Consider the following 24907-nt stretch of genomic DNA (forward strand, 5'->3'; position numbering starts at 1 on the left):
TTTTGTCAGTTTAGTCCAAAGGTTTCATTTTTGTCTGATTTGCCCTTCTCGTTAACAAAAAAAATTTAATGAAGTTAACTCAATGGACTAAAATGGCAACGGTGAAAACTTTTTGGACCCACAGACAAAAAAAGAAACTTTTAGACTAAACTGTTAAAATGACCCAAACCAGAGGAACTAAAATGAAATTTAACTCTTTTAAAAATTAAAAGATATTTAAGAAATATATTAAAAACGAAGCATTTTTTTTATTTTATAAATTGTTGGAAATTAGAAGATATTTAGGGAGTGGGGGAGGGTAGAATAATAATTAGGATTCGGTAAGGTGGTTGGAAAAGCAGTTGGGTAACCGTTATTGTGTGCGCTGTCTAATGAATTAGATCTAGTTGTTATCCATTCAAAAAATAAGCTTTAAATTATTTTTAATTAACTATAAAATATGAGTTGGTATTCGGTAGTGGGTCCGACGGAATCACCACCGCAACCTACACGTTAGTTGTTTCCTCAAAACACTGAATTTGGATTCGTCTCTTGATAGATTAAATATTATTTTGAATCATACATTATTATTTTCGGTGACATAATTAGTTATATTATTAAAATGAGAAATTTATTGAGAATGACATTTACGTAACTTTTGACAAAGTTTTATATAATTTAGTCTTTGGGTTTCTATAGGTGTTTTCTTTTTCATGCCTCTATTAGATATGACACCAAAGGCATCATTTGTGGGTTAGACATCTTAGTTTTTAATATACATGTCAACACCTTATGTAATTATGTACCTATCGTGCAACTATTTATTCACTGTTAGTAAATTACTATCTCATTAGGTTTCACTAAGTTTCATAGTAAAATCAAAACCTCTCTAGAATCTGCCTACTCGCTTGTAGTGTCGTCTCTTGTTCGTTCAACCCCGAGTCATTGCTATCTGCTCCCAAACAAAGCGACTTAACAAGTATCTTCGTCAATGAACAAAACCATGCTTATCAAATTGGTGTCGGTCATAGTTTATTGTTTGAAAATAAACTTAGGCTACTGTTAAGGTTATCTCCTCAATTAAGCCAAATTTTGGCACCAATTTATAACGTTTATACCGATGTTCACATGACTAAAAAATAAAATCAAATGAAAATCAAGTTGCTGTTAGGGATAATAATGGGAGGATGGTTTTAGAAACCACATTTCCATACCCAATTATAAAACGTGTCTCATACCCGTCAAATACCGTACCTATTGTCCATCAGGTTCTTGGTTATACCTACATGTATAGGGTATACCAGCTTATATTCTTATTTGATTATAATTACAGGCTTTAATGAGTAATGACCATAAGCCGAAACCCCAAAATATCAAATACTCAACTATCCATCTTATAGTTCTATAATTTTAATAATTTCAAGTTTCTAACGACTTCAACATGTTTTTATTAGAATTTTGTAAGATTGTATAATATATTAATATATTTGGTTTTCATGCAAGTAAACATGTTCAGATAAAACCATATCTCTCTCGTACCTGTCAAATTTGTTTGAAACTAATCCCATGGGCTAAAGTCACGTCCCATTACTCATCCGGTTTTGGGTTTTCCTATCTGGTTCGAGTTCTTTGCAATCCTTATTTGCTGGATTGATGTTGACGGTGCTACAGGACGCCAAGGCTTCGCCATAGTCTACCCATGATGAACTTTCCTATTATTGTTTTTAATTATTTATGTTACCATGTCGACTGCTTCCACCCTTTCTTCGTGTGGTTCCCCTCATAATTTTTGTAAATATTATAGTGTGAATATTTTAAATTATAATGTTGAATTCAGATTGGGGTTTTGTTGGCAATTTAATTGCTAACCTTTTTTATTCACATATCTTAAGAGTTGGAATTCAGATTTTAATTCCATTGAATCTGACGAACCGAACACATTAGATCTAAGAAATAAGAATCTCATACACCCATTTACCACTGCCATCGTTATCGCCTCTCCTTAGATGTGTAAACAAGGAGAGCCAACGTGGCTCAGCTCGCTTATAACGGGTTGAAATTTTAAAGTCGAGCTCAACTCGTAAAAAGCTCAAGTTAGCCCGTGGTTTCATAGTTTAGCTTAGAACTTCAGGAAAGGAGGTCTCTATGAAGAGAAGCAACTCCAATGTGATAAGAGATAGAGAAAAGAATGGTGTGCATAGCCTTGTGAAACTAGTGGGCTATTTAAACTAATCCAAGATTCATATGATGTTGACAAGTGTTCTTAGGAATGATAAGCAGAGGATTAGTGTCACTTGAGGTGTCACCATGATATTTAACGTGGCAAGATGTTGAATAGGTGTCAAGTGTAGAAGAAAGGCTGTTCTACAGCAAGATTTTTGCTGTCAGCGTTCCCCTTACAGACCATAACGGGTTTGCCGCATTTTTAACAGAATTGGACTATGAATTTAATTGCTAACCTTTTTTATTCACATATCTTAATAGTTGGAATTCAGATTTAATTCCATTAAATCTGACAAACCGAACACATTAGATCTAAGAAATAAGAATCTCATACACCCTTTTACCACTGCCATCGTTATCACCTCTCCTTAGATGTGTAAACAAGGAGAGCCAACGTGGCTCAGCTCGCTTATAACAGGTTGAAATTTTAAAGTCAAGCTCAACTCGTAAACAACTCAAGTCAGCCTGTGGTTTCATCGTTTAGCTTAGAACTTCAGGAAAGGAGGCCTCTATGAAGAAAAGCAACTCAATGTGATAGAGATATAGAAAAGAGTGGTGTGCATAGCCTTGTGAAACTAGTGAGCTATTTATACTAATCCAAGATTAATAAGATGTTGACAAGTGTTCTTAGGAATGATAAGGAGAGGATTAGTGTCACTTGAGGTGTCACCATGATATTTAATGTGGCAAGATGTTGAACAGGTGTCAAGTGTAGAAGAAAGGCTGTTGTACAGCAACATTTTTGCTGTTAGTGTTCCCCTTACAGACCGTAACGGGTATGGCTTACGGACCGTAAGAGTATGTTCTCGCGGTCCGTAAGGGACCTCAGAAATTTATAAAATTTGCCATTTAGACAAATTTAGCCCCTCAACTTTAAATGCATAATATTTTCATGATTTTTAATCCTTCCATTCAACTTTGTGAATTATGTAGAAGGTTTCTAGACACGTGTCACGCTAGGATCCGATCTAAAATGTTGAGGTTTTACAATTGGGAAGAAGAAAACCAGTCGACTTGGACGGTGATTTCGGAAAGTCAAGATCATCCTTGTTCTAAAAAGGAGGCGAAGGATAAGGTTGTTGAAACCGAGAGAGTCGGGTTTGTGCTCGGAATTGAACTGGATGGTATTCAGGACCAGGTCTAGCAAGCAATCGTCGACGAACAGGAGGATGCAAGGGCATGATGAATTGGGCATCTTTGAATGTTAAGGGGGCTTGGGGGGGGGGTAGGGAAAGTAACAAAGGTCATTAAGGATTTCAACGTGTCGTTTCGGGCACTACAGGAAACATAATTAAAGAACTTGGCGGAAAATAAGATTAGGCGATTTTGGGACAATACTTCGCTAGAATATGAGAAAGTTGATGGGGATTGGAGATCGAGTGGAATCGTATCCATGTGGACATTAAAGGAGTTGGGTGGGACATTAAAGGAGTTGACTGGGGGTTAGAATGAGTTGGTTGGAGGTTAAAAGTGGTTGGTTGAGGCATTAAATGAGTTAGTTGGGGGTTAGGCTAGCGGGTATGGTGATGGTCCTCCAAGGGAGGATGATCCGCCACGTAGGCGCCACGTTATAGTCCTCCCAAGAATGGTCCATCCTACAAAACTAGAGGGTATGGAGGATGGTCCTAGATGATCCTACCCCACCACTTTTATGTTTTTTTTAATCTTCTACTTTTTTTTTAAACATTTAACAAATAAACTAACACAATATTTTCATTAATATTAAAAAATATTACATAAACTTAAAAAAAAAACATAAACTTAAAAAAAATATAAACTTAAAAAAACATAAACTTAAAAAAAATCCTAATATATTAAAATAAGCTACTAGTCTTCGTCTTCCATGTCGTCGTCGGGTTCGTTTTGAGCGTTGTTCCAAATGTACTCCACCAAGTCCGCTTGTAGGTTATGATGTGTGTACTCGTTACGTAGAGTGAACATGTTCAAATCTTGTTGTTCCCCACTAACTGGAACAGAATTTCCAGTAGACGCGTTTTCGTCGTACTCGCATATCGCTCTACCTTCGTCTTCAATGATCATGTTATGAAGGATGATACAAACGTAAATAATGTGTCGTAACCTCTTTGGTGTAGCCGAACGTGCTGGATGTTCAATGATTTGCCATTTTTTTGTAGAACACCAAAAGCCCGTTCAATATCTTTTCTCGCACCCTCTTGATACTTCGCAAATTTTTTTCTTTTTTCGTCTGTCGGGTGTGGAATAGTTTTAACGATTGTCGAGTACGTTGGGTATATTCCATCGGCTAGGTAGTAACCTCGCTTGTATTCCACCCCCGAAACCGTAAAACTTGTGTCTGGACCTGTACCCGCCACTACATCTCAAATATCTGTTACTGGTATATGATGTTAAGGTCATTGAGCGAACCAGGTAGACCAAAAAAAGCATGCCCGATCCAGAGATCCTGTGACGCAACAGCCTCTAGAATAATAGTCGGATGCCCATGATGCAACAGCCTCTAGAAGTCGGATGTCCATGATCTACCTTCTTGGTCTCGGTTTAATTTTGCTCGTCTAGTTAGCCGTTGGGACGACGCTTCATCACCCGCCATGAAGACCTGAGCCGCGTTCACAATCTTGTCGTGCATAATAGCATCCTCTTCCAAAGATGATGAATACCACGTAGACGAAGATGATGAAGAGATGGAAGAAATTGAAGAATACCATTATGATCAAATTTTGAATTACAAAGGATTGTAGATAAGATACGACTTAAAATAAAATGAAAGAATAAAATACAGAACGTTACAATTGCCATTCCGTTTTTTCAACACATGGTTGGGGTTGGAGGGGCTGGAAGATGCGGTACGGAAGGGCATGGCCAAGGCGGCGGAAGTGGGTTTGTTCAACGGTATTAAATTACCTAACGACGGACCATACATATCACACATGTTGTTCGCAAACGACTCAATATTCTTGGGGGAATGGGAGGAAAACAACTTAAAGAGCATTAGAAGAATCCTACGTTGCTTTTATTTGTTGTCCAGTTTGAAGGTTAATCAAACGAAAAGTAACATGTTTGGTGTTGGTAAAGGGATAGCGGAGGTGGACCGTATGGAAAACATGATAAATTGTAGGCCTATAAGGGTCCCTTCACATATCTTGGTATGAAAGTAGGAGCAAGTATGAATAGCATTATTAATTGGAAGGAGGTGATTGCCGTATTTAAGAAACGGTTATCAAATTGGAAAGTGAAGGTACTATCCTTTGCGGGTAGGCTGACACTTGTAAAGTCGGTTCTGGGAAGTTTGCCAAACTACTTTCTTTCACTATACAAAGCGCAAATATTGGTAGTGAAAAAGCTCGAGGATATTAGGTGGAAATTCTTGTGGTGTGGTAGCGGTGGGTTGAACAAGATTAGATGGGAGAAAATTGTAGGAGCGAAGAAGATGGGAGGCCTCGGGGTAGGGGGTATTAGGGAAATGAATTTAGCTTTACTTTTGAAGTGGATATGGCGGATGCAACAAGATCCATGGCAACTTTGGGTGGAGGTTATAAAAGCAATACACAAGAATACAAGAACGACAACTTCTATCCCGTGTAAAAAGTGACAGGATTGTGGAAGAACTGTTAGAGAACGACATTAAGCTAGAATAAAGTTTTATTATTATAAATATAAAGTATAGTTTATGTAACATTATTATTTTTAATTATGATAACCTAAGTATTAGCGGTTATGTTAACTCTTTAATATTTCCAACAGAAGCTACCAAAATCTGTTGTCTTTCAAGAAAGATGTCCCCTCAGGTCGGGGCGGCAACTCCGGTTCACTGTGATTCGGATCCAAAAACTGATAATTCGGGTTGGGTTTGTTGTTGGGGTTGTGAATTAACTGATTTATAGATGATTGTGACCCGACCCGGATTGTGGGATTTGGGGATTTTGAGTTGGGGAAGAAGGAATGGGGAGATGGAGGTGAGGGAGAGGGTTTTAGGAATCATTATCTAAAGATCTTGATTCTTGAAATGTTTATTTATTTTTTTTTTTTTGTGATCCGGTATGTTTTTGTTTCAATGGGTATTATTCAGATGTGTACTGGTTATTAATATTGGGATTTGGCCGGAGTTCCTCCGTTTTACATTACTTAACAGTGAATCTTCAATGAAGTTGAGGTCTGCAATCTCTGTATTTACATTACTCTGTTTTTTGTGTTCTTTTTGTAATGAAGATGGATCATGGATGTTTATCTTTTTTCCGACGAATATTTTCAAATCTATTTCACTGCAACTTAACAGTGGCAGTGGGGGTGGGATTTGGTGCCGGTGGTAGTGGATTTGGGGGATTTGGTGGTGGTGGTTGGATTTGTAGGATTTGGTGGCGGTGGTGGTGGATGATTACAGGGATTTGGTGGTGGTTGTAACTGTCAGAGTGGTGGTTTGGGGTGGGATTTGGTGGTGGTTGTTTATTTGTTTAAGGGTAAATTCCACTTTTCGTCGTCCTTTGTACTAGTAAAATTACCAACCAATCCTCATGTGCATGACACATGCCATACTTAATTGAAATTTTTAACTTGGTTTGTGCTAAAGGACATATGGTGTAATGAGTTTTTCAAATAAAGGATTGTGATTGTAATTATTGAAGTTAAAGGTTATCAATTGCAATCTGATACAAACATAAAGAACGAAAAATGTAAGTTACCCTAACATTTTTTTCTGTATTTTACATTTGTTATTTCATATAGTGTGTTTTATATGTCTGGTCCCTCATGTTTGTAACCTTTATCTTTAGACTTGTGTTGTTAAGCTTTCTCTATAAATTTGAGTTTGTATAAACTTTACGCCAACTTGAGGTATGACTTTGTTTCTTTTTACCTACCTTTTACGTCACGTGATGGTATAATTCAAGTTTTTTACTTTAGGATTTTTTATGGTTTTTTGTCGTTGTTTGCTTACTACATAGCATGATTTTACGACCCCGCACCGCAATGCGGGGATTAAACTAATAGTGTTTTTGTCTTGTAGTGAATAAAATTTACATTTTAAGTATCTAAAAAATTCGTATGTTTTTTTTTGCCACTTTAATTTTTTTTTCTTTTTTTTTTTTGTCTTTAGGTTAAAGATTTGTCGGTAAAAATTCGGGTTTGTTTACATTTTACGCTAGCTTACGGTATAAGTTCACGTTTGTATTTGCTTAGGTTTTAGTCACATGGCACTATAAATTCACATTTTTTGTTTTATGATTTTTTACGGTTTTAATCGTCTTTTGTTTACTTTACTATTTATTTAGCACGGTTATAGGTATCCCGCACCCGCAACGCATGAGTTAACCACTAGTTATTTAAGTGTAGAAATTAGGAATGGTAGTAGGCCGGACTCTGATCGGGCATTATTATTTCTAGTCTCATACTCCTCAATACCGAGTATATGTTGAGTAATAACAAGTCAGTTATCGGGCATATTCGCGGATATCACATATACTTGTTTTTTTTAAAGTTGCTTTTTGAGATTCAAATATATTTTGTTTCTTAGCAAACTTTTTATTCTTAACTATAACAATAAGTTCAAATATTATAATTTACATACATATTATTGTCACTATCGAATATACTTGGGTTTCCGGTATACCCAATCCGAATGCTCGAGTTTTGTTTATACTCATCGGAGTCGGGTTTATTTTTATCATCTCTATTTCCCTGCACAAATACACATGTGGCTTAACTATTTAAAAAGCTATGGGCCTACTCATTGTTCGACTAGTGGACTTCACAGATAATTGGATTACAAGAGGGTCAGTGGACTCAAAAGATCAGCCCAAACTCCCAACCAGTCTTTTTTCCTCCACCCCCTCTTGCCTCATCGATCTTAAAACTGATATGCTCTTAAAATCTTCAGATGTGGGTTTTGAAATTTGACTAGTTTTTTCAATTGGGTTCGTGTTATATATGAATTTAAAGTTAGTTTTGGTGTTTTGATTCATTTGATTGTTCGTCAACGGGTGCAGCTAGGAACAGTGTGAAGTCCAAATAAATAAGGTTCTAGAATGGATGGTTATCTTCTTCTTCTTTTTGGTAAGCATCTCAATTTCATGTTTTAAGTGGGGTTTTAGACATGCATTTATTTGGATTAATGATTCTTGAAGTTAATTGTGACACCCGATCATCCAGCAAATCTAACCAATCGACCTCTACACAGGTTCTAATGTAGAAACAATGAAGAATTTCGAGAATATTACTGTCGATTGTAACCGGACTCGCAGACCACTTCTCCTTCTTCCATTTCACAACATTAATAGAAACTAATTATCGATTTTGCTACTTGTTTGTCCATCACTTCCCTTGTTATGTTTCTGTTTAGTATTTATTCAATACACGCATGTTCGAATGTCTTACAAATACAAAAGCACAATAAAATAGAAGCGTCGCATTTTATGTAAAGCAATTAATTATAGTAGATAATAAGTTATTCCAGGATTACTTGAATTCTATGTCGCCTCCATTCCTCTTTTCATCTTCAAAACTCTAACCGCAACTGCAACATATATCTTGTCCCTAATTTCCTCACAAAACTTGAAAAGCTTATGTCTCCATTGCTTCTTGAAAAACAACACGCCAATGATACCCCAAAAACCTGTTGCAAAACCAGTCATTATGTCCAGGTAAAACCATACCTTCTTTGGCTTGTTAGCATGTCCGCCTTTGTTCTTGCTTGTTGCAGTTGGTGGCTTTTTATGAGGAGAGCATTCCTTTGGCAGTGGTGCACCACAAAGATATGGGTTGTTAGCATATATCAATGGATCTGTAAGCGTCTGCAATTGATTTCCCGTTGGAATTTGTCCCGACAAGTTGTTGCGTGACAAATTTAAGTAACTCAAGAAATTAAGAGCTCCCAAGCTTGGAGGAATCATCCCAGTCAACTCGTTTGCTGACAAATCGAGAGAAAATAATGACTTCACGTTCCCAATGTTTATTGGAATGCCCCCACTAAGATGATTATAAGACAAATTCAAGCCCACTAATGCATCAAGTGCCATTAGCGTCTCAGGTATTTCTCCAACAAGTTTATTGCCTGAAAGATCCATGTTTGTGATGTATTGCAGGGTTTTTGTATAGTCAAGTGCAACACCTTTGAGGACCTGCATCATATTTGCATAATTAGCAGCGGTATCCCGATACATTGAGTCAATAACCGAGTTCTTCGTCATGCCACCCAAAACAATGAGGGATGGATCCTCTTAGGTTGTTGTGTGCCAGATCCAAAATTTGAAGTCTGAAAGATTTGCACAAAGAGTGAGGAATTCTTCCGGTGAAATTATTCTTATGCAACCTAAGAGCAATTAATTTAATTTCTCCGATCCATTCAGGTATGTTTCCTGAGAATTTGTTCTCACCCAAATCCAAAACTTCCAACAATGTGAAATACATTAAATCTCGAGGAAGCTCTCCACTTAAGTTATTGTCATTTAATTGTAACCATTCCAAGGATGGATATTCAGTGCCTTTAATGCCTGAAGGAAGCGTTATAACACCAGATAGCTGATGTGCGGGTGTAAACACGTCATATTATGTATAGTTTGTGTAGGTTTTACGCGTTAGAGTGTGTTTATTTATAGTGATTTGTATACTTATTGGTTGTCGGGTTTTTCAGGCTTAACAGCGCGTAAATGCAGCACAATGACCATTCAAGCTGGAAAACGGGTATTACAAGGCAATACGGAGTGAGGAAGCGGAAATGCTGGAAAATATACTCCCTCGCGCCACGCGAGGGAGTCTATGTAAGGTGTCGCGTGGCGCGACAGGTGAAAGTCAACGAGCAGTCAAACCATACTCCCTCGCGCCACGCGAGGGAGTCCATGTGAGCTGTAACGTGGCGCGGCAGTGGTACAGCGCGGAAAAGTGTGATTTTAACCTAGTTCGAGAGAAAACGTGGATTATTGAATACACAGCCGCCAGAGGACGTTTTGGAGGACTTTTGGGCGATTTCTTTTCATCATCTTCAATCTTCCAAGCAACCTGCTCATGTTTAATCAATTTCTGGCAGATTCTGAAGCAACAATGACCATGATGCGCGGCTAATTCGCTTGTAACTTCTACTCGGATGAACTTTTGCTTAGTTTTGCATTGAATTTTGTTTACGGATTCTTGTAACTGGTACAGCTTGACCACTCGTGTTGGATTCTTGGTAAACGTTCATTGTGTTTGAATTATTTGTCGTTTATTAAGCGTATTGGCAACTTTCTTGCGTTGTTAGCGGGTTGGTAAATCGGTGGGTAGTTGACACAATCAAACGGGTTATTAGGTTGCATAGTGAATCTTAAAAACTATCCTTGATAACTAATCAGGTTCATTAATCCCGAGGCCATGTCTATGTGGTGTTTTGAATCAGTAAACAGGTTTTGATGTTAAACGGGTAATTGGGATTCCGGGTAGAGGTTGCTTTTTCTCGGATTGATTACAACTTAATTAATTAGCTTTCTAGTTTTACAATCAAATTCACGAAACCCCCAATCTAGTTAATTTAGTTCATAGATAGAAACGTAACACTGACCATAAATTCCCCGTGGATACGATACCCTACTTACGCTATCTACGTAGCTTATTTAGGTTTTTGCATGACCCTTACGACAGTCATCAAAATGGCGCTGTTGCCGGGGAATTCGTGCGCTTAGTGTTAGTTTAGTAGTAGTCGTTTCTTTTATTGTTTTTGAAAAAAAAAATCATAAAAACCCAAAAATATTTCTTTTTATTTAGTTTTGTCTTGTTCGGTATTACGCTCTGTTTTCTTGTTTACTTGTGTGCAGGTGATCTCTTTTTGCATGCATACTCGGTTTTCAGGAAGATCCTCTCCGCTCTTGTTCGATCCCGAAATTGAAAAGACCGCACGCCAGAATCTGCTTCTTCGTTCAGCTTTGAAAGGAAAAGCAATTCAAGACACCATGAATCCATCAGAAAACCAATCCACTCCACAACAGCAAACACCACAACAAACATCAACTACTGAACTGCCACCAATGCCTCCGCCTCCATTCACATCTGAACCACAACAACAGTCTACACCCACTGCACCATCATCAAGCACAACCACCCAACCAACCTCTGCTCCAACTGGAGAATTTCATTTTATTGGTGGACCACTCTATTCTCTAGAAAGCCGATTACCACAGCCCGATCCTTTACGGACCGTGAATCAACCAAACCTGGTGCCACACCCGAACCGGTCGGGTGCTATGTTTGAGCAAGTGGATCATAGGGCAAGAACAGAGACATGGGATGATGGATACGGAGACGATGAATGGGGGATAAACGATGGGTATATGGGGTATCCAGCTGGGTACCAAAATCAACCAGTTAATCGCAATCAACCGATGTATCAGCAACCAAGACAGCCACGGGGAGTAGATGCTTATCAAACCCCACCACAGGTTCACAGGGCACCGGTTGCACCTCGCCAAAGACAAAGAGATCCTCGTTTTCCGGATCCAAATATTCGAGGGGTTGAGAGCCACTTCAGGCCACATATTGCTGAGCATGCATCACCGATAGTGATGCCAGTCGCACCGGGTAATGTAGAACGGTCGTTTGAAGCAAAACCACATATTCTGAACATGCTACCTACCTTTCACGGGAAAGGTAATGAAGAGCCATATGCACACATAGCAGATTTTGAGGCAGTTTGTGGTATGATTGCGGGACACGGATTCACTCCAGATCAGGTGAAATTGGTATTGTTTCAGTTTTCATTAAAGGATGCTGCGAGGGATTGGTTTACATCGTTGCCATATGCTAGCATTTATACATGGAAAGAGCTGCAACAACAATTCTTGGATGAGTACTATACCCCGCAAAGAACTAAAACGGGGAGATTAGCAATCAGAGAGTTCCAACAATTACCGGGTGAGCTTCTTTACGAGGCTTGGAAACGGTTCAATCAATTAATCTGTAATTGTCCTCACCACGGTATTCAAAGATGGGAGTTGATCACTGCATTCCACGATGGGATTTCCAATGAGGATAGACGGGATATTAAGGCTATCACTGGGGGTACATTTTTGAAAAATCATGTGGATGTAGATTGGGATTATTTGGATATTGTTGCAGCAGATTCGAAGAGGCAGGCACAGTCGGATAGGAATAAAAAGTATCCAATTGTGGCACCATCAAGTACAGGAGCCTCTAATGCAAGGGTTGCTCAGTTAGAGAGAGAAAAGGAGGCGTTGGAACGCCAGTTAGCGAAATTTCGAGGTTTGGGCGAACGGGATGCAGTGCATGCGACGCAAACTTACCCGGTTTGTGATTCGTGTGGAAATTTGGGACATACGGTGGATGCATGTCCGGGTCAGTTTGTAGCGGCTGAGGAGGACGTGAACATGGTTTATGGAGAGCAAAGGAATTATGATATGAATTCAAACACATATCATCCAGGTTTGCGTAATCATCCAAATTTTCGGTATAGTAATACTAATCAATTGAATCCTCATTTTCAGGTACCGAATCAAGGAAGCCAGCCGTACCAGAACCGTCAATCGAATTATAATCAGAATTACCCTCAAGGAAATTACAACAAGGGCAACCAAAGAAGTTATCAACAACAGCAGGAGCAAAGCAAGGCAAATACTTCAAACGAGGAGGTTTCCAATCGGGAGATTATGGAAATGTTGAAGCAAATGAAAAAAGACCAAGAAGTGCAAGCTAAATCTCATCAAGCATTGGAAAAGCAAGTCGCTCAACTGGCGACCGAGATGGCACAAGGGAGAAAAGATTCGAGTCGATTACCTAGTGATACCACGAAGAATCCACAGCATCAAGGGAGTTCGTCTAACGCCAGAGTTAATCAGGTAAGTATTCTTCGTTCTGGGAAAGTTTATGATAATCAGGTTGGGACTCCCCCACAGTTTGTTGAAGGTGTTGTGGAGGAGGTTGATCAGGTAAGTATTCTTCGTTCTGGGAAAATGAGTCCGACGCGGAACCGGAACCTATTAGCCCTAAAAAGAATAAAAAAGAAAATCTTGAAAATAATAGGGTGATAGATACTGAAACGGGTGATAAAAAGGAGAAGGGTATGGAGGGTAATACCGTACCATTTCCTAAGGCGTTAATTAATCCCGAAACAAAAGTTGTTAATAAACGGGGCCCACAACAGGATGAGATGTGGGAAGTTTTTAAACAAGTGAAAATTAATCTCCCGTTATTAGACGCGATCAAGCAGGTTCCGGCGTATGCAAAATATTTGAAAGAGCTTTGCACCCAAAAACGGCACAACAAATTTCCGAAAAAGATAGCTTTAACCGAAAAAGTTAGTGCCGTTTTATCGGGCGATCTTCCACCAAAGCTCCGAGATCCAGGCGCTCCTCTAATCCCCATTCAAGTTGGTGAATTTAAGATGAGTCGAGCTTTGCTGGATTTGGGAGCAAGTGTTAGCATCTTACCGGGAAGTTTATACGATCAATATGACTTCGGACCATTGAAACAAGCCGACACCACCGTGGTGTTGGCCGACTTGACGTTAAAACTACCTCGGGGAATCTTACGTGATGTCATTGTCAAAGTTGACGAGTTTTATTACCCAGTTGACTTTTTGGTTTTAGACTACGTGCAAATTGAAAATACTAAACAACCTAATGTCATACTTGGTAGACCATTTTTAGCAACCGCTAATGCATTAATTGATTGTAGAAATGGTACGGTTGACATCACGTTTGGGAATCGTAAGGTTCGGTTAAATGCTTTTGCCCGTGCATCTGATTCTCTAGTCAATGATGAATGCTTTATGGCGGACATTATTGACAGGTGTTATCCTCACGAAAGTGGGGAATGCACTATAGAGACGTGTTTTGTTTGTGACAGGGATTTGGCAGAAATAGAGGTGGAATTGGAATATGCAGAAGAAGAGTTGGAGGTGATGGCTGCTAAGGAATTGAAGCCGACTTGGACACACCAAGTCGAGAATTTACCGGATCATATTGACACTCAATTGAAGCCATCACTTGAGTCACCTCCACAAGTCGAGTTGAAGACGTTACCAAAGCATTTGAAGTATGCTTTTGTGGGCGACAACAACACCCTACCGGTAATTATTGCTTCCAATTTGTCACTTGAACAGGAAAAAGCTTTGATGGAAGTGTTGATAGCCAACCGGGCGGCAATTGGATGGACAATAGCTGATCTAAAGGGGATTAGTCCATCCATTGTTATGCACAAGATCATCACGGAGGAGGGAGCAAAACCGGCTCGAGATGCTCAACGAAGACTGAACCCAAACATGCGGGAAATTGTGAAAAAGGAAGTTTTAAAGTGGTTGGATGCAGGGATCATCTATCCCATATCGGACAGTACTTGGGTGAGTCCGACACAGACGGTGCCTAAAAAGGCGGGCATCCAGATTGTTACAGGTGAAGACGGTAAGGAAGTGGCCACCCGGCCGGTAACCGGGTGGAGAATTTGCATAGATTATAGAAAGTTGAATGCTGCAACTTCAAAGGATCACTTCCCACTTCCTTTTATTGATCAGATTGTGGAAAAGCTCGCAGGTCAGAAATTTTACTGTTTTCTTGATGGTTATTCAGGTTATAATCAGATTGCTATTCATCCTGATGATCAACAAAAGACTACGTTTACCTGTCCTTACGGTACTTTTGCGTTTAGGCGAATGCCGTTTGGACTGTGTAATGCCCCGGCCACCTTCCAAAGGTGTATGATGAGTATCTTTTCAGATATGGTCGGGGAGTCTTTAGAAATTTTTATGGATGATTTTTCAATCTTTGGCACATCTTTTGAGGCCTGTTTGGAACAATTGTCACGAGTGCTAAAAAGATGTGTTGAAACAAACCTGGTATTAAGTTGGGAAAAGAGCCATTTTATGGTTCAGGAAGGCATCGTGTTGGGACACGTTGTCTCGAGTAAGGGGATTGAAGTGGACCACGCAAAAATTCAAGTAATTTCGACCTTACCACCACCCACAAGTGTCAAAGGCGTCCGTTCCTTTCTTGGACACGCCGGTTTTTACAGACGGTTCATTAAAAATTTTTCAGTTATCACAAAACCGTTGTGTAATCTCTTGTTAAAAGATGTCCCATTTGTCTTTGACAAGCATTGTAAAAGATCTTTTGAGACACTAAAACAAAAGTTAGTTGAAGCACCCATCCTACAATCCCCTAATTGGTCACTTCCTTTTGAAATAATGTGCGATGCTAGTGACTATGCAGTAGGTGCAGTTTTGGGACAGAGAGTTGACAAGAAACCGGTGGCAATCTATTATGCGAGCAAGACTCTCGCGGATGCTCAGTTGAATTACACAACCACGGAAAAGGAGCTACTTGCTGTTGTCTATGCTTTAGACAAGTTTAGACCTTATATTTGTGGTAGTAAAGTAATTGTGTTTTCTGATCACTCTGCCATCAGGTATCTTATGGAGAAAAAGGATGCAAAGCCGAGGCTTATCAGGTGGATCCTCTTATTGCAAGAATTTGACTTGGAGATACGAGATAAGAAGGGAAGCGAGAATGTGGTGGCGGACCACCTGTCACGAGTGGTGAACGAGATCAAAGGACCTGAACATGATATTCTGGAAACTTTTCCAGATGAGCATTTACTTACTATTGATACGCAACCATGGTTTGCTAACTTTGCTAATTATGCCCATTCAGGTATCATTTCGGACCATTGGTCGAGATCTAGGAAGGCGCACTTTCTTTCACAAGCAAAGCAGTATATATGGGATGAACCGGATCTGTTTAAAGTTGGAGCTGATCAGATTATCCGGAAGTGTGTGGAGGATGCAGAAATTCCATCAGTTTTGTCATTGGTGCACGAGTCCGCATGTGGTGGACATTTCAGTGGACAGAAGACGGCACGCAAAGTGCTATCGTGTGGGCTATATTGGCCTACAGTGTTTAGGGATTCGTTTGAATATGCTAAGAATTGTTTACGATGTCAACAGATGGGTAGCATTTCGAAACGGGATGAGATGCCCATGCAGCCAATCCTTGTTGTCGATATTTTCGACGTATGGGGAATTGACTTTATGGGCCCATTCCCGAATTCGTTTGGGAATCTTTACATCTTGGTGGCAGTGGATTATGTGTCCAAATGGGTTGAGGCCATTGCCACCAAGACTAATGACCATAAGGTTGTTTGCAAGTTCGTTCAATCGAACATTTTTTCGAGATTTGGTGTCCCTCGTGTGATCATCAGTGATGGGGGGTCTCATTTCAAGAATTTCAACTTTGGCAAACTCCTTAAGAGATATGGTGTTGATCATCGAATTGCCACTCCGTATCATCCTCAAACGAGTGGGCAAGTCGAAGTTTCTAATCGGCAAATTAAAGAAATTTTACAAAAAACTGTGCGAGCCGACCGCAAGGATTGGTCCAATAAATTGGACGACGCTTTGTGGGCGTATCGTACAGCGTACAAAACACCGATTGGAACAACACCGTATCGATTGGTCTATGGGAAAGGATGTCACTTACCGGTTGAAATTGCACATCGTGCATTTTGGGCAGTTAAACAGATTAACATTGATTATGATACTGCAGGTAAGGAGAGACAATTGACATTGGGTGAACTGGAAGAGATAAGGAATGAAGCGTACGACTGTGCTGCTGCATATAAGGATAAGATGAAGAAAGTACACGACGCGAAGATTAAGCCGAAAGTGTTTGAAGTCGGCCAGCTTGTGTGGTTATACAATTCCAGGTTGAAACTGTTCCCTGGAAAGCTGAAGAGTAAGTGGACAGGACCTTATCGTGTGACGAAGGTTGGAAAACACGGTGATTTTGAGATTGAGGACTTTGATGATCATATCCGCCAGATGGTGAACGGCCACAGACTGAAGCCGTACTTCAATGCTCGAGAAATTAACGGTCATGGGAAGAACGTGGAGGTGCTATACGTGAGCACAGTCCGCGAGGAGGTTGAGTAATCGCACAGGTACGATCTGGCTGAAGATCTAAAACTTAGCGCTCTTAGGAGGCAGCCTAAGTCTCATTTGTAATTATTCCTCTTGCTTTCGTAGTTAGTTAGACTGTTTTTAGTGAGTTTTTGAGTATAACCGTGCCGTTAATCAAGTGTGGGGATGCTCGGGTGGTTTGGTTAAGCCGTAGTGCAGTTGGGGGCAACGCACACTTGTTTGGGGGTAGAACAAGGTGATTTTCGGGTCGAAAAATCAGTTTTTGGGGCATTTTTGTACAATTTTCGGTTGTTTTCGGGTTGGTTACGGAGTATTGCAGGGATATGAGATGATTTGGAAAAAGAAAACTATCAGAAAAGGAGCCCCAGGTACGTTTCTATTGCTAAATCTTCATAAAAACTCGTTTGGGGGTGAAAGAAGGAAAACAAGAAAAAACTTAGAAAAATTTCTAAGGCATGAAAGCCATAAAAAAAAGCACACCCGCTGGAAAACGTATTTCTTCGCGCCACGCGAAAGGGTGATGTTCCTGGCGCGCCACGCGAGGGGTCGCGTTTCCGGCCCCAATTTGTTTGACCTAAAGGTCCGTAATTTTCTCACAATTCACTCATTCCCCTCATCGTTCTCTCTCACCCTTCCCCCATCCACCGATAACCACCACCACGCACCTTTCCCCCTTACCACCGGCGAACACCCTCCCACCTCCGACCATTCTCACCTCCATCTCCGATCGATACCCCCCCTCACTTCAGCTGACCACACCGTTCACCACCATCTACACCGCCTCCACCACCGTCGGCCGTCAAGTCCGAGCGATCGGTCACCGCCGAGCGCCGACCAGAGCCGAGTAGCAGGGTTGCTTACAATCTTCTTCCAAATTCGAGTTTAGGTCGAAATCCAGGTATAAAGGTTCTGTCTTTCTTTATGTCTATGAATATGCATTATATATCTTGAAATTGTGGAAGTTATTTGGTGGGGTTAAGTGGTTATTGAAGTGGTTAGTGAAAGGATTTTGTGTGAATACAGAGATAGGTTAGGCATATCGATGTAGGTTGGGTTTAGTTCAAACTATGTTAACATTTGGGGGGATGTTATTTGGTTGAACAGGGGTAGTCAGATGCAATTGCGAGAGAGTTGATGTTGAATCGAGAATAGTTGTAAACAGGAATTTAATGTGTTATTGGGCTGAACTGGTGATTTAAAAAAAAAAAAAAAAATTGGGGGAGATGTTTGAATGATAAGGATAGATTTGGATTAGTCGAATATAGAAGGTAGGAAGATGTAGTGCTTGAACGGATAAGTGTGAGTAGGTTGATTCGTAGAATACTTTGAGGCTCATATGTGTAACGACATTGAAGTGAATATGTTGCGATGATAAGATGAATAGTGAAGTGGCGAGTTTTGTGGTGTAATTGATAAAGTGTGGTATGTTTTTCACTACGGTTGTTTCAAGCGGATAATGTTCGGGTTAATCGGGTTTACGAGGTAATTGTGGTAGAACCATTTAGTTGCATTACGTTGGGCATTGGCATAAAGTGTATTGGTTTAACACGATGAAGTTAAGTAGCAATTATGTTGCGGATCACAAGTGTGTGATGAGGATAGAAAGAGTTGATTAAGTGCACATTATAGTTTGTGAGTGTTTGAGATGTGCAAGTAGTTAGGAGGATGGTTCGTGTCGAGGCGAGTGAGTTTGAGCGGAAGGTTAGGCCGGTTGGTAGTCGGGGCTCGGGTTGTATAGTGTACATTTATATATATATATATTAAAAAAAAATGAAAAAAACTATTGTTTGTTAATGACTTCGTAACCGCGAATGAAATGCTATACGGTTACGAATGTCATCGGCACTAGAATAACGTGAATTTTTGCATGTTTTCAGGATGTCGGACGAAGGTGCATCAAGCGCAGGAGGAAAACGCAAGCGCAAGGCAACGAAAAAGAATCAACCGGTCCAATATAGGATGCCAGAGGAGCGTCCGGAACCGAATGCAGTGGCAGTGCCTCTTGATCAACGGGAGCTGCGAACTCACACACTGTTACAGTTCATGTTGGGCACCGATGAATATGAGAGATGCGAAAAGTTTTTGGAAATGGAGTTATTTCAGCACAGGACCGTAAATTGGGGAATGATTGATGCTATGGGTCAGCGAGAGAGATTGGAAGGATTGTTAGGACATAGATGGTTAGAGGCGATACGGTGCGCAGAACCACAGTATGCAGAACTCACTGTTGAGTTTCATTCGACTTTTAAGTACTCGCCTGAGTGGTTCATGCAACCGTATACGGTTCAGTTTATGTTGGGGCGTCAACCGTTTCGGATGAGTGTTCCCCAGTTCGCAGAGGCGATTGGATTGTACACCAGGGAGGAGTCAAGTGTAGTGGGTTTTAGGAGATCGTTACGGGGAGTTACAGTTAATCGAGAGGATTATCATGTGACGGAAGCAGAGTTAGCTGAGTTTTGGCTGACGATAGCGGACTCAGAATGGTCGACACGTGCGGTGGCATCTTCGATTCGGGACCCGTTTGTCAGATATATTCATAGGATCATCGCATGCACAGTCATGGGTAGGAAGGGTGGAGAAGATAAGGTGAGTCAGAATGATCTGTTCTGTTTGTATTGCATTATGACTAGGAAAGAAGTGAATTTGGCGGCGGTGATGCTGACATCATTCGCACGGGGTCGGCGAAAGGGTGGTCAAGCTAGGCTGCCGTTGGGTACTTATGTAACTAGGTTGGCGAGGCATCTGGGGGTTACTGATGTATATGAGGAGCGTTTGCTGACTCCTGGTCCAGTTACAGTGGAGTTTGGGATTGAAGAGCTGCGTCGAGCGCAGATGATCTATTTGGATGAGCCGCTTCGTTGGGAGGCGGTAAAGCAGGGTCCTCCTCACAGACAGAGAGTGCGTTTGCAGTCTGAGCGTCCCCCGTCTGCGCACCCTCGCGCGCAACGTCAGGTACGTGCGCCTGCATCAGCACCAGTGACACTGGAGTCATTGAGGGATATGTTGCTGGTTCAAAATGACGTCTTGAGATATATTATGGAGCGTCAGCACATAGAGGTCCCGGATTGGTTTCTACCACCACAGCAGGCTGCTGGGGGTGATGAGGAGTCTGGAGGAGATGACGAGTAGATGGTTCTAGCAGTATCAGCGCCGGTGATTTTGGTGATCTTTTGTATTTTTCCCTTTTATTTTGTTTTTAGATGATGATGGTCTGTACTTAACTTGATATTTGACACATTGGGGAAAATTGTAAGGGTAACCGGTTGGGCTGATATATATATATATATATTATGCTATGATTATGTTGGTGATGTTGCTAGAATTAATCATGAGTGGTATTTGGCCGGGAACTGTGGTTGGAGTATTAATGCGCTTTGGAAGGCATGGAACTAGACAGATGCAGAGCGGCACGGAAACCAGGGGAGTCTGTTCCATTTGTTGTTGTTGTAATTTTTTGTTTTATTTCCATTTTTATTTTCAGTTTGTTTGAGTCATAGTTTCCTTCTTCATTGAGGACAATGAAGGGAATAAGTGTGGGGAGGGGGAAACTTAGGTCGTCGTGTCATTGTGTCGATAAAAAAAAAAAAAAAAAAATTGGAAAAAATAGAAAATGTCCCGTAAAGGTTGTCGCATAAAATGGAAAATGATAGGTGTAATTAAATCAATGGCTTTTCGATTACTATATATATAAGATAATAAATAATCGGCTACACGTCTAATTTAGGATATGTGGGTAGGCCCAGCCGGTTGAAAGGTTCCTTAGGCTTGATATAAAATAACTTAAAATAGGAGTCTTGTGGGTTCCCGCCTTAGGAGCTATAGTGAAACTGAAACTGTGGAAGGTATAAGAGGTACGTCATAAGTAAGAAACTTATAAGTTTCTCCGATTAAACTGGCACACCTGTTTCTTTTTGTGAAAACAAATCCGAAACAGTGTGGCGCCCGAAAAAAAAAATAATATATTCATTCCATCCATCCATTCATCTGAGCACATGCAAAAAGAAAAAAAAAAAAAACGTGAGGTTTATGGCATTAACCATGGGGATGGTGACTCGTGTGGCGTATGTCCGCTAAACTGATCGTATACAAAAGCATGTAAGCTCGCAATATCATCCATTCTTCCATCATTAAGTTTAATCGGACTAACATAAGAGTTTGTTATATAAGACGGTAGATTTAATATCTTTTAATCTCATAAGCCTGAAGTGGGAATAGGTGGAATCGTAGTCTTTTGAGAGTGGGATCCATAGGCAACTATATATTACTTGAACTTAATGGATCGAAAATAAGGGCTTGGAAACCGGCGGTTGGGTTTAAGTGGATCGTATATTCACAATCTTGGTTAACGTGTGGTTAGATTTGTCTAATAATATAATTGAATATATCGGAAGCCATTTGCTTTGATTGTGATTCCATTGCGAATAATTTTTTCGGGGACGAAAAAAGATAAGTGTGGGGATGTGATGTGCGGGTGTAAACACGTCATATTATGTATAGTTTGTGTAGGTTTTACGCGTTAGAGTGTGTTTATTTATAGTGATTTGTATACTTATTGGTTGTCGGGTTTTTCAGGCTTAACAGCGCGTAAATGCAGCACAATGACCATTCAAGCTGGAAAACGGGTATTACAAGGCAATACGGAGTGAGGAAGCGGAAATGCTGGAAAATATACTCCCTCGCGCCACGCGAGGGAGTCTATGTAAGGTGTCGCGTGGCGCGACAGGTGAAAGTCAACGAGCAGTCAAACCATACTCCCTCGCGCCACGCGAGGGAGTCCATGTGAGCTGTAACGTGGCGCGGCAGTGGTACAGCGCGGAAAAGTGTGATTTTAACCTAGTTCGAGAGAAAACGTGGATTATTGAATACACAGCCGCCAGAGGACGTTTTGGAGGACTTTTGGGCGATTTCTTTTCATCATCTTCAATCTTCCAAGCAACCTGCTCATGTTTAATCAATTTCTGGCAGATTCTGAAGCAACAATGACCATGATGCGCGGCTAATTCGCTTGTAACTTCTACTCGGATGAACTTTTGCTTAGTTTTGCATTGAATTTTGTTTACGGATTCTTGTAACTGGTACAGCTTGACCACTCGTGTTGGATTCTTGGTAAACGTTCATTGTGTTTGAATTATTTGTCGTTTATTAAGCGTATTGGCAACTTTCTTGCGTTGTTAGCGGGTTGGTAAATCGGTGGGTAGTTGACACAATCAAACGGGTTATTAGGTTGCATAGTGAATCTTAAAAACTATCCTTGATAACTAATCAGGTTCATTAATCCCGAGGCCATGTCTATGTGGTGTTTTGAATCAGTAAACAGGTTTTGATGTTAAACGGGTAATTGGGATTCCGGGTAGAGGTTGCTTTTTCTCGGATTGATTACAACTTAATTAATTAGCTTTCTAGTTTGACAATCAAATTCACGAAACCCCCAATCTAGTTAATTTAGTTCATAGATAGAAACGTAACACTGACCATAAATTCCCCGTGGATACGATACCCTACTTACGCTATCTACGTAGCTTATTTAGGTTTTTGCATGACCCTTACGACAGTCATCAATAGCCTATTTGAACTCAGTAGCATCACACTCAAGGACATATTCCATAGGCACTTGGGAATTTTCCCAATCAACCTATTTTTAGAAAGATAAAGAACTTCTAGATTGGTCCATGTGCACAACAGCCTAGGAATCAGCCCTTTGAAAAGATTATTTTGCAGAAGTAATTTGCCTCCTGATTCATGCCTAACCTCATTTAGAGAAGGAAGGTTCGTCAAAGGACCTGTGAGTTTATTGTGAGAAAGATCTAATATACGTATCATGGGTAGGAGGCGCAACCATGTGGGAAGAGCTCCATAAATGCTAGCATTGGACAACACTAATTCCTGAAGCTTCCTTTGAGCTCGAAACCATTGTGGAAATCCGCCTTCTATCTTGCAAGAACCGAGTCGAGCGACTTTCAACTGGAATGGAGGCATCCACCCACGTGAAATATTGAAAATCAATTTATCATTAGAATTTGCATCCAAGTACTTCAACATTGAGAGGTTAGCAAAATGGTTTTCTGAAACAACTCCTTGTAAAGAATTGTTAGAGATGTCTAAAAAATTGAGTTTCATGAGTTGCCCAATTGAATTCGGAATGGTCCCACATAACAAATTTGAAAGCACTGAAAGCACTCTTAATGAAGTAAGTCTTCCTACAGATACTGGGATTGGACCTGTCATTGCATTTTGAGATAGATCTAAGACTCTTAAATTGGTCAATCTTCCTATGGATTCTGGAATTGAACCGTTTAATGTATTCTGATGTAAATCCAAAATCTCCAATGCATTTTGAGAGCACTTGGACACATTAGTTGATGGGCTAATCAATTGTCCTTCAAGAGCATTGTATGAAACAATTAACTCTTGGAGGTTACAGTGCCTCCAAATTCCAACATCCTCAATCTGCCTAAACTTATTCCAAGAAATATCAAGCTTAAGAAGGTTATTAGGCATGACAGGGATTGATGAATTCAGTTGGTTACTTGAAAGGTCAAGAGATATCAGAGAACTCATGTTTGTTAAAGCAGATGGAAATCTGCCTTGAAGTTCATTCCGGCTAAGATCGAGGTGTTGGATGTTAGAAAGTGTAGTGAAATTAAGATTGGTGGGAGAAAGATTGATATTCTGGATCCCACAATATGACAACTGCAACTCTGATACAGAAGAAGGTATCATGTTTAGCAAGTTTTTAAAGAACCATGCCATACTAAGATCATTCGATGAAAGATCAAGGAACGCTAGGGATGTCATGTTCAGAAAAAAGCCAGGGAGTTGACCTTTGAAATCATTATAACTAAGATCCAGGTGTTTGATGTTGGCAAGTTCTCTACTGGAATTAAGATGATGAGACCCAAGATGAGCTATAGAAACTCCACACCTGGACAAACTTAGTTTCAATAATGAAGGAAATGTGTAGAGTAAGCTATCAACGTTTTGTGTTCTACTAAGATCGACTCCAGTTAAGTCAAGATATTCGAGTTTTGAAAGACCAAAAATCCATGAAATATCATCTATTCTCAACTTATCTATGGAAGTTGGAACTGAATGGAGATTAAGAACCTTTAAATTAGAAAGGTTTCCAATTTGATGGGGGATGTTACCGGTGAAACCAACATTAGAGAGATCGAGATACCTTAGTTGTTTAAAGGATCCGATGAACTCTGGAATTTGGCTTCCTTGAAAATAATTCCCACTCAAGTCTAGATGCTTTAGATGCACCAACTCAGTTAAACAAGAATTCACCTCATCACCAACTAACTCGTAGTCGTCCTCAATAAAAGAACCTGGTTCGTAATCATCATAACGCCAATAGATATAGTCTTCTACCACGAAACTACTACCGAGATGAAGGCTAATAACCCTTCCAGTGGCATCGTCACAGCCGACTCTTTCCCACCTACAGCAGTCGTTACCAACACCCCATGATGAAAGCATTCTATTGTCATATGTGATGCTGTGTTTGAACTTGAGAAGAGCTAGTCTCTCTTGTTCAAAACAAGCAGGTGTTGTGAGATTTCCACCACCCACACATTTATGAGTCATAGTAACTAAAAACACGCATATAAAAATGAGACGGATTCCCAAACCCCAATGAGTATCCCCCATGTTTCAACCCAAATTACTTGAAAATTTTATAGAGAAAAAAAGGTGAAATGGGAAGATTGCTTTTCTTATGATCAACAATTAGTACTGTTACAAATCCCTAAATGAAACGAACAGCAAGTCACGGTTGACCATAAGTCTTCCTACTATGTGGTCCATAAGTTTTATGCCAAATTATTCAAGGATACATGATAAGGT

At 40.2% G+C, this 24907-nt stretch overlaps 1 protein-coding gene and 1 long non-coding RNA gene across 2 annotated transcripts; one reads left to right on the forward strand and one right to left on the reverse strand.

Annotated features, from left to right (window-relative positions):
- Positions 1 to 7979: 7979 nt before the first annotated feature.
- Positions 7980 to 10336, forward strand: LOC118485410. Its single transcript, XR_004875951.1, has 3 exons — positions 7980 to 8226; positions 8351 to 9518; positions 9803 to 10336. It is a non-coding gene; the product is annotated as an uncharacterized LOC118485410 (long non-coding RNA).
- Positions 10337 to 22625: 12289 nt separating this feature from the next.
- On the reverse strand, positions 22626 to 24649 carry LOC110898472 (probably inactive leucine-rich repeat receptor-like protein kinase At3g28040). Its single transcript, XM_022145255.1, has 2 exons — positions 22811 to 24649; positions 22626 to 22694 (listed from the first exon to the last, which is right to left on the reverse strand). Exons 1-2 carry the CDS (start codon positions 24647 to 24649, stop codon positions 22626 to 22628), a joined length of 1908 nt encoding a protein of 635 aa, XP_022000947.1.
- Positions 24650 to 24907: the final 258 nt, after the last annotated feature.

Source organism: Helianthus annuus, chromosome 13 (assembly GCF_002127325.2).
Source record: "Helianthus annuus cultivar XRQ/B chromosome 13, HanXRQr2.0-SUNRISE, whole genome shotgun sequence".
Taxonomy (NCBI): domain Eukaryota; kingdom Viridiplantae; phylum Streptophyta; class Magnoliopsida; order Asterales; family Asteraceae; genus Helianthus; species Helianthus annuus.